The sequence below is a fragment of the Macrotis lagotis genome, chromosome 3 (genome assembly GCF_037893015.1).
Source record: "Macrotis lagotis isolate mMagLag1 chromosome 3, bilby.v1.9.chrom.fasta, whole genome shotgun sequence".
Classification (NCBI taxonomy): Eukaryota; Metazoa; Chordata; class Mammalia; order Peramelemorphia; family Peramelidae; genus Macrotis; species Macrotis lagotis.
In genome coordinates this window covers 130,640,647-130,656,700 of record NC_133660.1, presented here as the reverse complement: position 1 = coordinate 130,656,700, position 16,054 = coordinate 130,640,647, and the positions used below count along the sequence as shown (strand labels likewise).

Here is a 16,054-nt window from a genome sequence, read left to right as displayed (position 1 = left end):
TTGTGAGTATATGAAACTTACTTTAATGGAAGTATAATTTCATTGGTTTGGGTACTCTGTTTAATGATAGACATTGTAGATCTCTGGTGCATTGAATAGATTTTCCTCCAGAAAGCATCTGCCCAATATGCTAATTCTCTTCGATCTCAAGAATATGTAAAATGGAAAATTAAACATATATGCAGTTGTTAGCATTACAATGCTGCTCTCTGTTTATAGCCATTCTATTTTTCATTTCACTTTAGATTATAATTCTGATTTTTCTGGGTATACTGTTAAAGTGATGGACTTTTTACATCAATAAAGATTTTTGGATCACTGAAAGTACTGCATAGATTTTCATATGTGGACTACATTGATCTTTGCAATTTCCTTTGCCTTCTCCAATTACATTTTGCTTATGCATGCAAATGCACATTAATTTGATAATCTATTTATTCTGTTGCTTTTTATGATTTGAATATTCGCTTAGATTTTATAGTTGGATAAACAAATCTTTAAATTTAATTCTTTCAAATTTGTATTGGAATCAACAAACATGAGCATTTCAAAACATAAAGAACAGAAAGAGGTTTGTATAAGTAAAATTTTTATCTAGTTCTTAAAAAGCATAATATTTTACTACTTACAAAGCTTCCTTGCTTTATTGTGGCCCCTTCTAAACTTCTTCTATAATTTTATATTTTTAATTATTTTATTAAGGCTTCTCCCTTCCTCCTTTCCTACCACCATAATTATTCCCATATCCCACCTATTTTTCTCTCTTGCTTTTTTTGTGAATGTCACTGGTAGAAGAAACTTTAGAAGAAGGAACCTGTACTTCTTTAATAATCACTTCTATCCATTAAGTGACAATTCATCCTTTACTTATTTCTTAGAATTGTCATTTCTTAGGGGCAAGTGGCATGATTTCATTTATGTACTATAATTTCTTTTGTTATTATAATGAGATCCTGGACTAGGATAGAGGTTGAGTGAGTAGATGTGAACTAATTAGGATTGGTGACTACTGATTGGGTTGAAGAAAAATCAAAGAATCAGAGATAATTCCAAGATTGTACACCTGGATGGGCAATCATATTGGCAAAAATAAGGGAGGTTTGGGGAGAAATATCTTTTGCATATTCATTGTATTAGATTTGATTTGCTTATTCATTCAGGTGGCTATGTTTCAGTTGATGGCAGGGCTTATAGTACAGGAGTTGAGGTGACAGATTAGGGTTATCTGATTTTGGAAATAGGTTGCTTAGAGATAATCCTTGAAGATAAGAAAACTATTGAAATCAAAGGAAAGATCCTATTTAGCATATGGGAGCAGATGCTGAAAATGAAAGATCAAAAAATCTTGGAGTAGAACTAAGAGGAGGAGGAGGTATCCCAAGAGGAGGCTGGAGAAAGTAGTGGGGTCAAGTACCAATTTGTGTGTTTTGGCCCTCACCCCCAGCCCAGTAGATTGTAAGCTCTTCCAAGGGTAGAGACTGCTGGCTTTTTATCTCCTTGTCAGCAATACCTTGTATGTAGTGTAGGTGTCCTCTTTTTTTAGGTTTTTGCAAGTCAAATGGGGTTAAGTGGCTTGCCCAAGGCCACATGGGTAGGTAATTATTAAGTGTCTGAGACTGGATTTGAACCTAGGTACTCCTGACTCCAGGGCCAGTGCTTTATCTACTGTGCCACCTAGCTGTCCCAGTGTAGGTGTCTTAATAAGCCTATGTTAATGGTATTGATTTGAACATTATCTTCCTATTTACATGTCATAACTTTGTTTGGGAGATAACTTGTTTGAGGAGAGTCATCAGAGAGGGAAACATTTTTGCTGTGCCAAGCAAACCAGATGCTGTTTTAAAAATCATTAGTTTGAGTACAAATATCATTTTCTTTCATATCTTAGTTGTATGACTGTAAAGGTAGATATTGGTCTTGTAATATACATTAGCATCAACACATTTCTATCATGATAAATATAAGATACACAAAATTACATTTAAAATTTATATATATATATATGAAATGTTATGAAGATAGTAGAAAAACAAATTGACTTAATGCTGAAAGCTGAATTTTTTATAAGCAAAAAGATGGAAATAGATTGTCACTCTTTTAAAAGTTATAATTTTTTTATCTGTTTATAAATAGGCAAAATTTAAGGAGAGATGTTAAATTACTCATTAGGTTTATAGGATCCTTGTTGTTCTTTTTGTCCCCATTAAATCATCATCTGAAAATTTTACATTTCTTTTGAAACCTTCCCCCCCTCTTCAGGATAGAATGTCAGTTTTTGTCTTTGCAGTGCTTGACACATAATGGGCACTCATTAAATGCTTTGTGAATTTGAGATATTTTACAAATTAATCCTTTTCAGATGTATTTGGTCCATTCCAAGGTATTCTTCCCAACTTGATCATCTCAACTATGACATCTACTTTTCCATAGTGATTGATTCTTCTTTTTCACTAGTGAATGTAGGTCATTTTTTAAAATGCCTTCAGTTTTGTTGCATTTCCCTTTTTTTTTTCGTTCTTTGAGTTTTGTCTTTGAATTTTCTTAGGGATGATGTGTCTTATCTGGATATTGTTGAGTTTTTAGTTTTTTTTTATCTCAGCTGTTTTTTAAATTTTTTTTGAGGCAGTAGTGCTCATATAATATCTTATTTTTCTTTTTATAATGTTTTTGCAAATGAATTTATAATCTCATTCTGGTATTGTCCTTACCTGTTATTCATTCCTTGCTTTTTAATAAAATGTTATGTATCTTTGAAATGCTTTAAATATGTTTAAATTATTCTGTTTAACAAAGAAATAGCTGTTTACTGGTAGAGGTAATTTTTAGTTTCTTTTGGCTTTAGTGTGTAGTTACTGTTTAATATTGATTAAATGACATTTTTTGCTCATTTCCCATTTTTGGAGCTTAAAAAAATGGAGCTTGTTTTACTATGTTTGATTCATTGGAGCTATAATTTCACACACTCATCTTTATCCTTTCTCTTCTAAATAGTATCTATTTTAGTCTTTTTTTGTTTGTTTTTAACAAGCCAGGGGTCTCCTTGGTTCCAGATAAAAGTAATTTTAGAATCAGTTGTCTGAATAAGTTACTTTAGGTTAATTAATACTGTTAGCTTATTATGAGATAGTTTTGTCCTCACTGTATCCATCCAATTTTGTCACTAGCTTTCTTTTCCTTATCTTTTCCTATGTGTAATTTTTTACTTAAGCCATGCAAATGTTATCTGAAGTTAATGTATACCTTTTTTAAAGTAATGTTTTGGTCAGAAAGAATTTAATGGTATTTTTTTTCTTCTTAAGGTGATAAGTTTAAGGAATGTTTGGATAAGTTCCTAAGGATGAATTTCAGTAAAGGTTGCCCACCAGTTTTTAATACTTTGAGATCATTATATAAAGATAAAGACAAGGTAAGATAAAAAAAAGTTTTAAAATGCTGGCTGAAAATATTGTATACATTAAAAATATAGATAACTAAAGTTTCTTTTGAGTGTCATTTCTTTTAACTTATTGGTATGATTAAATTTTAATTTCTCACATCCATCTCAGCGATATTCTGAAGCTGGCTTTGACAATTTCCAGGTTAACTTCTCTCTTAAAGTCTTAGAAGTCTATATAATGTACTTTGATTTTTCTATTCTTTATACTCTCCATAAAGTAGTCAGCTAGTTGTTTGTATAAAAAGTTAGGTAGTTGTTTTCTCAACAATTTCCCAAGCACTGTTCTTAGTAAATTGGCTGAAATAAAAGTCAGTGATACTTCTTGTACCTTGTCTGGTAGGTCAAGAGAATACAGTCCCATCAGTATATCTTCATGTCAGCAATGCACCTGACGAAGTCTACCAGAATTTGTGAATAAAATGGAGAGATGTGGGTTGGATGATAGTATAATTAGGTGGGTTTGGATTTGTTTGATTTATCAGATCTGAAGAATGTCAATTAATGAATAATTATTCACTTCGACTGTTTTCTATATCAGATTGTGTTGTCTTTGCTCTTGACCCAATGACTAGCACTTCATCACTTCCATCTATTTGGGAAAAAAAGGGAATGAGGTCATACTTAATGACAATTTTTGTAATATCACAAAACTGATAGGGTTGCCTACCATGAATGAATTAGATTCAGGATCTGAAAGGTATCTAACAATAGGGGCAGTTAGGTGACCATTGGATAGAGCATGGTCCCTGGAGGCAGGAGGACCTGAGTTCAAATGTGACCTCAGACACTTAATAATTACCTAGCTGTGTGATCTTGGGCAAGCCACTTAACCCCATTGCCTTGCAAAAAAAAGAAAAAACAAAAAAAGAAAAGCAAAAAGTAAAAAAAAAAGATGTCTAACCAGGAGGTTGAGTTAGTAAGACAAATTTTAAGAGATCAAGAAATCAGCAAAAAAATTAACTGACTAGAGAAATAGGTATTTAGAAAACATTCATATGAGGGGGTACCTAGGTGGCGCAGTGGATAGAGCACTGACTCTGGAGTCAGGAGGACCTGAGTTCAAATTTGGCCTCAGTCACTTGATAGTTAGCTTAGCTGTGTGACCTTGGGCAAATCACTTTTACTCATTGCCCTGCAAAAACAAAAACAAAACATTCATATGAAAAGAACTTGGGACATTTACTAGATTGCAAGCTCAATATGAGTCTGCATTGTAGTGTGTGAAAGCCTAAGCAATCATAGTACAATCATAAAACTGCATTAATGCATATGTGATGTTGAAAGTGAGCCAGAATAGTACTTTACTTCACCTTTCTCACCTTCTTTACTCCACCTTGATTAGTCAGTATTTGGAAATTTGTATCCAGTTCTGAAGACTGCATTTTAAAGAGGACATTGACAATTCCAAGTGTAACCTAAGGAAGGTTATAGGTTATAGTGAGGGACCTGGAGTCTTTTGCATACAATAATTGATTGTTACAGTAGACAATATTTAACTTAAAGAAGGAAAAAAAACCTTATAAAACATAATGGTGGCTTCAGGTATTTGAAGGGCTACCTAGTGGAAGAGGAATTAAAAATTCCCTGCTTGAGCCTAGAAGAGCATAACTTACAGTATCAAAAAAGGAAAGTTAGAAAGAGATCATAACTTAAAAGGAACTGAGGGGTTGATGTGCGTAGTGAGTTCCCTGTCACTAGCTGACTTTTAAGCTGAGAGTAGATAGATGACTATTTGTTGGGGATCTCTTAGATGAGGTTATTGATTTTGGGCAATGACTACTGTAGATAGTCTTTAAGATTCCTTTTAACTCTAGAAGAGATTCAGGGGGAAAAATAGGGCTTTAATTTGTTTCGCTATTATTTCATTCTTTTTTTGTTTTTGTTTTTGTTTTTGGCTTTTGCAAGGCAATGGGGTTAAGTGATTTGCCCAGGATCACACAACTAGGTAGTTATTAAGTGTCTGAGGTCAGATTTGCACTCAGGACCTCCTGACTCCTGCTCTATCCACTATGCCGCCTAGCTGCCCATACTTCATTCTTTAAATTAAATTTTTTTTTTTTTGTTAATTGATATTATGTACCTTTCCACCAATCTCACTATTTTCAAAATAATAGCTTTAAGGTCATCATCCTTTTAAAGATAGAAAAGTGAATCTAAATTCACTTTCTTAGTTCCAAATATTTTGCTCTTTTCTTTTTCTCTTGAAATCTGATCTCTAATTTGGATTCAGATGCCACTGTTATAAATAGGAAAGTCATATTTTCTCTTTTGTATTTGATGAGTATGGGTATATGTATGTGTGTGTATATTTGTTCACGCAGAAAAAAAGAGATTATTAATACTTTTTAAAACCATTGTTATTTTCTATTCTCACTCCATTTTTATTACAGTATACCAATGTTCCCCTTTTATTGACTATATGAATTCTATACATAGAAATTTCCTTTTTTAACCATTGCCTGTGAGAAGCTTAAAAAAGCAAGTTTTGACCCTCCTAATAGGATTTCTATATTTTAAGATCATAAATATTCGAAAAATCATTTACATTTTGTTTGGCATTTTTCATGAGTTTTGACCTTTTCTTACAACCTCCAAGTAAATGGCTGGCTCCCTTTTCCTGTTAGATCATTGATTCTGTCGTCATCTTGGTATTCAGCTGGGTAAAGAAAAGGAGGCTTTTGGTAGTTTAGAAGTCAGATATCTTGCACTGGATATTTTAAAATAATATAAAACTTAGATTCAACATTGAACCTTTTATAGACTGGAGTCTATAAAACCAGTGACTAGCTGTGTTGCATATGCAGGTCTTTGTGCTAACCTACTGCTAGCTGTTGGTGATAATCACCACCAGGATGGCATTTACTTTGATTGGTTCTTTAAGTATATGTTTTGATGTAACAGGTCTCTGCTTATTATCATCATGTTCTAATCCTGGAAGTCACGAGTCACTTTCCTTAAATACATGCTATAATATTATGGGGGGAGTGGTATGGGTGGCAGATTCTTTTACAAAAGAAAAGCATTAAATATAAGTATGGCCCTCATGATGTTATTCACCGAGTGACAGTTCCATTTCTAAGGATTCAGGTATCAACAGAGCAGCACCTGTACACCTATCATTAGGAACTTATAAAATATGAAACAGAATAGCCTGTTTGGAAGGGTCATTTGGTTCTGATCATATTTTGTTCAGTACAAACACATACTACATAGGAAAAACCAATCACAAAGAATTTTATACTGTTATTTTAGTGTGGTTTTATACTTTAATTTTGTGTGTCTTTGGTCCTCTAGGTGGCAATCATAGAAGAGTTAGTTGTAGGCTATGAAACCTCTCTAAAAAGTTGTCGGTTATTTAACCCCATTGGTAAGTGTTAAGTTTTTTATTTTTAATAAATTTTGAAATATTTACATTATTATATGCCAAATCCAGAATGTCTGTCATTAGTAATTGCATTTAGATGACAGCTTTAATAAAAAAAATTGAGCAACTATTTTTAATAATTCTTTCTTAATGAATCGTTTAATAAATGGAATGCTAGACTGAGAATTGGGAAGGCTTAGGTTCTATTTCTACTTTCTAAGTTTGTGACTCTAAGGTAACTTCTTTATTTATTATCCCTAAAATGTTGGATATTGTTTGATAGTAGGTAGAGAGTTGTTCTGAAAGTCAGGAAGGCTTAGATTCAGATCGGGTCTGATAACATTGGCTGTATGATCCTGAACAAGTAAGTCTAACTTTCTGAAACCTAACTTTGTGGAACTCTTGCTCATCTGCTTTGATAAGAGGCATGTCTTCATTGAGATTTCCTATACTGAGGAAATCATAGATTTGTTTAAAAAGATAGCACCTGCTTCATAGGGTAGTTACTAGGATCATCAAAGGTGTGTGTGTGTATATATATATATATAATTCCTGTAAATCCTAAAATATTCATAAATACAAGTTGCTTTTAATCATTTTTTGTACTGTATGTAACATGTTGAACAAGTTTGAATTATACTTTAATGCAACAAGAAATTTTGGTTTTTCTTTTTTTCCCCTTTAGATGATGGCAAAGAAGAGCCTCCCACCACATTACTTTGGGTCCAGTACTATTTGGCACAGCATTATGACAAAATTGGGCTGCCATCTATTGCTTTGGAATATATAAATGCTGCTATAGAAAGCACACCTACATTGATAGAACTTTTTCTTGTGAAAGCAAAAATCTATAAGGTAACATGAATTTTTACCATCAGTTTTTCCTAAATTTTATAAACTCTAACTTAAATTTTTGATTTAAAAAAAATCTCTATAAAATCATAAGTCAGGGCGGCTAGGTGGTGTAGTAGATAAAGCACCGGCCTTGGAGTCAGGAGTACCTGGGTTCAAATCCGGTCTCAGACACTTAATAATTATCTAGCTGTGTGGCCTTGGGCAAGCCACTTAACCCCATTTGCCTTGCAAAAACCTTAAAAAAAAAATCATGGGACACCATTTCACACTGATTTATATTTGTCTGTGAGAGAGTGTGTTGTGTGTGTGTATACACACATACATGTGTTTTCTGAGATTCTAGGGATTTTTTTGCTTTTGTTTTTTTTCCTTTTCCTGTTTCTCCCTTTTAATCCTCCATTTAAGCGTTGTTTTGCTTTTGACTATGCCTAAGTATTATAAACACTGCCTCTGTTTAAGGTAAGAGTGAAGTTTATTTGAAACCTATACCACCCCCACTTATTTCATACTTGTATATTCTTCTTGAGTACTCCAATTATGAGAAATAGCAGATTTCATCTCTTTTTTCACCTCCTTAACTGCCAGATCTTGTGTGATTTGATTGTGATTTCTTTGTACTTGGACTATTTCTTTTTGATGTTTTGTAGTTTTTTTTTTTCTTTGACAGCTTTGAATTTTGGCTGTTATTCTTGGGACTTTATTTTTGGGTTTTCTTTCTTATTTTTGCCTTGTTCTCTGGTTCTGTCAGATCTGGGCAGTTTTCATTCATGATTTCTTGAAGTAGTATCTGGCCTTTTTCTTCCTGTAAATTCATGTATTTCCAGTTCAGTTGTTTTTGATATCAGATAGTTTTCATTTTGTTGTACTTTGAGCTGTTTAATTTTGTTTTAATGTCTTGCTGTCTCATAGTGTCATTAATTTCTCTTTTGTCTTATTCTAGTTTTCAGAGATTTTATTTCTTGAGAAAAGTTTACTGCTTTTTTAAATATTTAATATTCTCATTTTGTACAAATAATCTTTTTTAGTACATTAATAAAATATTCTTGTTTGAGAGTAAACAAAATACCCCTTCCCCCCAAAAAAATATACACTCACTTGAGTGATAAAGTAAAGGGGAGAGAAAAAATTAAAACTAAAGAAAAATAATAGTAATAATTGTAGGTATGGCCAGGTGGCTCAATGGACAGAGCACCAGCCCTGGAGCCAGGAGCACCCAAGCCCATATCTGGCCCCATACACCCAACAATCACCTAGCCATGTGACATGCAAGCCACCCAAGCCCTACTGCCCTGCAAAAACCAAAAAAAGAAAAAGACCCAAATGAAAATAAAATAGTAATAATAGTAGGGGTGGCTGGGTGGTGGACAGAGCACTGGCCCTTGAGTCAGGAGCACCGGGGTCCAAATTCGTCCTCAGACACCCAACAATCACCCTGCTATGCGACCCCAGGCAGGCCACCCAGCTCCATTTGCCTAGTATCCCACCCCCCCAAAAAAAGAAATAATAATAATAATAATAATAATAATAAATGTGCTTCAGTCTTTGTTCCAACACCAACAACTCTGTCACAGGTGGATCACATTCTTTATGATAAGTCCATTGCAAAAGTTACTTCCATATTTTTCCACTGTTGCCATTGCTGATCGCAACTTCCTCCTTTCATATTTCTCCACTACCATGTACTATATTTTCTCTCTTCTTTCACTCTGACTCTGCGATAGGGTAGCTGAGTGGTGCAGCAGACAGATCCCTGGCCCTGGGGCCAAGAGGCCCTGAGCCCCTATACCAACCCTTAGGCCCAGCATCCACCTGGCCCTATGGTCCCGGACAGGCCATCCAATCCCAGCCCCTTGCAAGAAGTAAAAAAGAAAATGTGTTATATCTGACCACTCTCCCCCCATGGTCCATCCTCTCCTCCATCACTCACATCCCCCACTTCCCCCTGTCCTCCCACTCTCCTTCTTACTCCAGATGTCTATACCCCATTGAGTATACATATGCTGTTTCCTCTCCTAGCCACCTCTGATGAGAGCGAAGATTCCCTCATTCCGCCTTGCCTTCCTCCTTTCCATATCATTGTAATAAAGAAAAATCTTATTATATGAAATATCTTGGCCTATTCCCCCTCTCCTTTTTCTTTCTCCCATTACATTTCCCTTTTTTTCTATTGACTCCATTTTTACCATATTTTATCTTCAAATTCAGCTTTCTTCTGTGCTTCAACTATAAAAGCTCCTTCTATTTGCTCTATTAACTGAGAAGGTTCATATGAGTATTATCAGTGTCATTTTTCTATGCAGGAATACATGCAGTTCATCCTCATTAAGTCCTTCCTATTTTCCCCTTCTCCTCCAATCTTTATGCTTTACCTGAGTCCTGTATTTGAAGATCAAACTTTCTGTTCAGCTCTGGCCATTCCAACAGGAACATTTGAAATTCCCCTGGTTCATTGAAAGTCCATTCTTTTTCCCTGGAAGAGGACATTCAGTTTTGCTGGGTAGTTGATTCTTGGTTGCATTCTAAGCTCTTTTGCCTTCTGGTATATTATATTCCAAGCCCTATGAGCTTTTAATGTAATTGCTGCTAAGTCCTGTAAGATCCTGATTGCAGCTCCACAGTATTTGAATTGTGTCCTTCTGGCTGCTTGTAATATTTTCTCTTTGACTTGGGAGTTCTGGAACTTGGCTATAATATTCCTAGGGGTTGGTTTTTTGGGATCTCTTAATCAGGGGGATCGGTGGATTCTTTCCATTTCTATTTTGCCCCCTGCTTCTACGATATCAGGGCAATTTTCCTGTAGTAATTCTTTGAAAATGATGTCAAGGCTCTTTTCCTGATCATGACTTTCAGGTATTCCAATAATTTTTAAATTATCTTTCCTAAATCTCTTTTCCATATCATTTGTTTCACAAATGTTTCACATTTTCTTCTAATTTTTCCTTTTTTTTGCTTTTGAAGTATTGAGTCCTGATTTCTTGTAAATTCATCAATCTCCCTGAGTTCTATTCTTTGTCTGAAGGATTTGTTTTCCTCAGCGAGTTTTGTCTTCTCTTTTTTCCATCTGGCCAATTTTTCTTTAACTCCCTCATTTGATTTTCAAAGTCCTTTTTGAGCTCTGTCATAGCCTGAACCCAATTTCTGTTTGTCTTGGAGTCTTTAGATGCAGGAGCTTGTGCTTCCTCATCTTCAGACTGAGTATTTTGATCCTTCTTGGGGTCATAGATAATGTATTTCTCAATGGTATTCCTCTTTTTTCTCTGCTTGCTCATTTTCCCAGCCTAAGCCTGTTTTGGGGGTGCTATCTGAGCTTTTGGGACACTGCCACAAGGGTCTCAGTGTGTGAGGCTCTGTCCTCCCTCCTGGTCTGTGAATGACCATATGCGACCCCCTCTGCCATGGGGCTGAGGTGGGGGTGCCTTGTTTTTCTATGGGGGGCTTAGACTGCAATCAGGATCTGAATGTGTTCAGAGCCCCAAGAGTCCTGTTCCAGGGGCAGAGCTCTGTAGTCTCTCTCTCTCTTCACTCCTTCCCTAGGTTCAATGGGCTCATGCTTACCTGCTCTTCCTGCTTCTGTTTCCTGGATCTGGGCTGTGGTGGCCAAGCTGCTGGCTGTGTGATCACACAACTAGCAAGTATCCGGTGTGAGACCAGATTTAAACTTAGGTCCTCCTGACTCCCAAGATCAACCCTCTGTCCACTACAACCACCTAGCTGCCCCTTATTTTTCTTTTTTATACTCAGGATCCAGCTTCAGTTCCTAGATTGGAGCCTTTTTCCAGGACTAGATTCAGTTTACTATTACACTTTTGGTTCAATGGACTTCCTTAGTTTTTCGCTTTCTGGGTCTTGGCTTGATTGTCACCTAGTGGGAAACTCTCCAACTTCTTTTATATCAACACTATGATGGTCACTGCTTGGTGCTACTTTGGCTTCCCTTTTTTTTTCTTTTTTTTAGGTTTCTGCAAGGCAAACAGGGTTAAGTGGCTTGCCCAAGGCCACACAGCTAGGTAATTATTAAGTGTGTGAGATTGAATTTGAACCCAGGTACTCCTGACTCCAGGGCCAGCGCTTTATCCACTGTGCCACCTAGCCGCCCCTTTGGCTACCTTTCTGCAGTGGGACTTCCCCATGGGAGTCCTCTCTTTCTTCTTTAAAATATAGAGCCTTGTAAGCAGCACATGTCCCTGACTACCTCTGGCTAAACAGGTCACTTGGAGCTGACTTTTTGTGAGTGTCAGTATTATTTCCTCATTGGATTTCATGATAATGATTCATTTTGGTTTTTGCTGGACTAAGTATATGGGAACTGGATGACAGTTTCCCATTCAGATAGCCATCTTGGTAGAAAGAGTAGAAGCTGAGAATCATGTTATTGAAATATCTCATTTGGTGGCTGGGGGACATTGGAGAAATACCTTCCCAATGTCCTAGATTGTTGTGTTTTCTTGAGGGTTTTGAGAGGTCCAGGAGATAGAGAACTAGACCTGGCGAGAGTGAGTTCGACAGAGACAGAGAAATGTCTTGTGCTTAATAACCTGCTTGTTCCCTTCCCTAGAAATAACTACTTTTAGGCAGAGTCTTTGTGTGACTATGTGAACTTCATGTTAAGATAGATTTCATACTATTTGAATTAAAATGTGAGGACATTTGACAGAGCAAATCTTTGTCAAAACCAGATGTTGCTGTTTTCTGGTCTTTCTCTGTCCAATTTTGCTTTTCTTTTCTAATTTAGATAATGCTTCTTAGGCTGATGCAAAACAGCATCCAAAGGCAGTGTTGACCTTTCATACAAAGTTCCATTAAAAATAATTTAAATAGTTTGACTACCAGGAGAGGTATTATTTTATGTCCACAAAAAACTTTAATAGTATAGAAGAATGCTATTTGTATGTATTCAAAATGTATTTAATATTAACACCAAAGCCTTTGTTCACAAGATGCTCCTCAGCTTTTGTGGGCACTGTTGAACTTGACTCTCATAAGCCACAACTTGTTGAGTGAGTTTTAGGAAGAGGAGTAAGGCAAATTACAATCTAAAATGCTAATGATCACCCTGCTATTACACTGTGGTTGCTGAATGTGGCTAATAAGTTGGATTGTAATATTCTGTTCAGAGATGAATGCTTTTTTCAAAGTCCTTTATTTATTTATTTTGAATTTTATGGTCCTCTCCCAGTCTCGCTTCCCTTCCCCCCACCCCCCACAGAAGGCAGCCTGTTAGTCTTTACATATTTCCTGTGGTATGCATTGATCTAAGTTGTATGTGATGCGAAACAAATCATATCGAGATGAATGCTTTTTGATAACATGGAAATCAATTTAATTTAGAGCTGAGTAACCTGGGGTTGACTGGAGCTTCTTTCTATTGCTTAGCTATAAAACTAGGAACAAATTGTTTTACCTCAATTAATTTTTGTGTGCAATTGGGATAATGATGCTCACACAAGCTTGTTAAGACAAGAACACTTCATAAGTATGTCTTGTTTTTTTTTTTTACCCAGGAGGCATTAAAAATTGATTTCTTTTCAAAGTGATGAAATTAATATACATTATGGTAGACTACCTGGTACCTCTACTAATTAGTTAGTTGTAAGGGACAAAGAAGAATCATTTCTTTGTATGTGCTTATACTGCTCTGCTTTTTTACTTTTTGTTAAGTTTTCAGTAGCTAAATAATATATTATGTCCTTTAAAAAGTTGTCATTCTCGGGGCGGCTAGGTGGCACAGTGGATAAAGCGCTGGCCCTGGAGTCAGGAGTTACCTGGGTTCAAATACAGTCTCAGACCCTTAATAATTACTTAGCTGTGTGGCCTTGGGCAAGCCACTTTAACTCCATTTGACTTGCAAAAACATAAAAAAAAAGTTGCCATTCTCATGTGATATTTACTTCTTCCTTGTTAAGCATGCTGGCAATATTAAAGAAGCTGCTCGATGGATGGATGAAGCTCAGGCCCTGGACACAGCAGATAGATTTATCAACTCCAAATGTGCCAAGTACATGCTGAAAGCCAACCTGATTAAAGAGGCTGAGGAAATGTGCTCTAAGTTTACAAGGGTTTGTATATATATCAATTATCATATGCTTTGATTTCTTTCATAATCATTTTCTTCACACTCAAACACAATATACCAACAGATGGACTTGATTTAAATTAGTTGTCAAGAATCTGTTTAATTTTTAATTAAAAAGTTTCTTTATCCTTATTGTATATTTTTTCCAACTTGAAAGGTATAGATTTTTTAAAGAATGTATATACTCACATATGTATGCATTTACAGGTATATACACATACATATCTCTATTAGAAAAGTGGTTTCTTTTCTCACCTTTTTTGATTAATTTCCCTGCTATATGACACAGTTGAATGACAAACTAATTAAAATCATTAATTTTGAAGTCATTGAGCACTGAACTCTCTCCAGTTCAATGAGTTAATGGGTATTTTGAGCAGTTTTTTTTTTTTGCAATCTTTGCTTTAATTAAAAATTAAACAGATTTTTGACTACTAATTTAAATCAAGTCCAACTTAATACATTTGAATTGTTTAAGTAAATCAGTATATATTATATAAATATATAAATAATTTTTCTTAGAGTTCTGTCTTTAACCTTTTTTGTTATAGAAAATCTAACTCTCTAAAAAAAGACTAGTCAGATAAGTTGACATGAGAAACCTAAAAGTATTTTTTTTTTTTGGTAGACTCTTGTATTTCCAACAGTTCTGTGTTCCTCTTTGTTTTAAGCCTTAAATTGGCAGGAAATTGAGTCCTTCCACATCTATGACAAATGTGTGGGTAATCTTTGAACCCTTTGAACGTTTACTAGATCTTCAATTATTTTTGCATAGGTTAGAAATATAATTTTTCTTATTTCTGCTCATGCCCTGAATATATATGAGCCTTTAAAAAATTAAACTATTCTTGCTAAATTCATCAAAGTTCAGTGGAGCAATAAAATGGTAGTATTTATTAATGTATTTTGTGGTTTTCTAATAGGAAGGAACATCTGCAGTGGAAAATCTGAATGAAATGCAGTGTATGTGGTTCCAGACAGAATGTGCACAAGCTTATAAGGCAATGAATAAATTTGGTGAAGCACTTAAGAAATGTCATGAAATTGAGAGAGTAAGTAAAATTCTTTTTGTCATAAAATTTCTTCATTGAAATTTTGTTTTGACATACACTTTTCCTAGGGTTCCTTTTATAGTATAATTTTTTTGCTCTTTTATAATTTTATTTATAATTTTCATAAATATATTAATTGATATTTTCTTTGGCTATCACTATCCAATTCCTATAATGTTTTCCTGACCTCTCTTCAGAATTCAACTTAGGTGCAACCTCTTATCCAAGGCTTTTTTGTTCTGATGTTATCTTCTCTTAAGTTTTTAATGTGTCCCACTCCTCTCTACCTTTGAAATGCTTTGGTTTTATTTTGCATTTCTCTATGTTTGCTTTTACTCACACCTCCACCCCCACTCTCCAATGAATGTTCACTCCTTTGGAATAGGGACAGATTTTGTCTTTGTATCCCTATCAGCTACTAATAAGTACCTTACAGAAAAAGGAGAAGGCATTTAATTGGTGAATTAACTCATTGTACTCATAGTACTAAATAAGACAGTTTACTTTTTAATCAGTGATGTTCTACCACTTTTTGTTTCTCAGTAATTCAACTGAAGTATTCAAAAATCACTAATTCTAATAAATTTCTGTATCATATTTCTTAGTTATCAAACTGTTGTTTTATCTCCCTACAATAGTTCATTCAGAATGAATTGACTTTTTTCTTTTTATTTTACTAACTGATCTATGTGTAATAGATAATTTTAGGGTTTGTGTTTTGTTTACTGTTGTTGATCTCCTTTAAATTTCGATTTGAGGATTGTAAATTACTATGAACTTTTGTTTTTGGTTTCATTTTCCTATTTCATAATGAAATTAAAGTAATTTCAGAATTTTATACGGTTTATTTTATTTATTTGTTATTTCCTACATTAATATTTGCTAAAGAACATTGTATTATGTTAGCATTTTGTAGAAATCACTGATGACCAGTTTGACTTTCATACGTACTGTATGAGGAAGATCACACTTAGGTCTTATGTGGACTTATTAAAACTCGAAGACGTACTTCGACAGCATCCGTTTTACTTCAAGGCAGCAAGGATTGCTATAGAAATATATTTGAAACTTCATGATAATCCACTAACAGATGAGAATAAAGAACATGAGGCTGATACAGGTATAAGATCACTCAGTTGCTTTTGGTCTAATTTGTTTTGTATGTGTACCTAACATAGATTCTCTTTTTATATGTCAGTTTGTCATTGGGATGCTCTCTAATAACAACGTTGAATTTTGTGTATTTCATTGAAAGGCGAATGTGTCACAGCTGT

At 34.7% G+C, this 16,054-nt stretch overlaps 1 protein-coding gene across 3 annotated transcripts in view; it reads left to right on the top strand.

Annotated features, from left to right (window-relative positions):
- The window catches only part of NAA15 (N-alpha-acetyltransferase 15, NatA auxiliary subunit), a 76,914-nt gene that overhangs the window by 37,427 nt on the left and 23,433 nt on the right, over positions 1–16,054 (top strand). For all 3 annotated transcript variants that reach the window (XM_074229275.1, XM_074229274.1, XM_074229272.1), the window contains 6 exons: positions 3,300–3,406; positions 6,731–6,803; positions 7,486–7,655; positions 13,559–13,711; positions 14,652–14,780; positions 15,687–15,900. In XM_074229275.1, the coding sequence (XP_074085376.1) occupies positions 3,300–3,406; positions 6,731–6,803; positions 7,486–7,655; positions 13,559–13,711; positions 14,652–14,780; positions 15,687–15,900 (846 nt within the window). The remainder of the gene's footprint in view (positions 1–3,299; positions 3,407–6,730; positions 6,804–7,485; positions 7,656–13,558; positions 13,712–14,651; positions 14,781–15,686; positions 15,901–16,054) is intronic.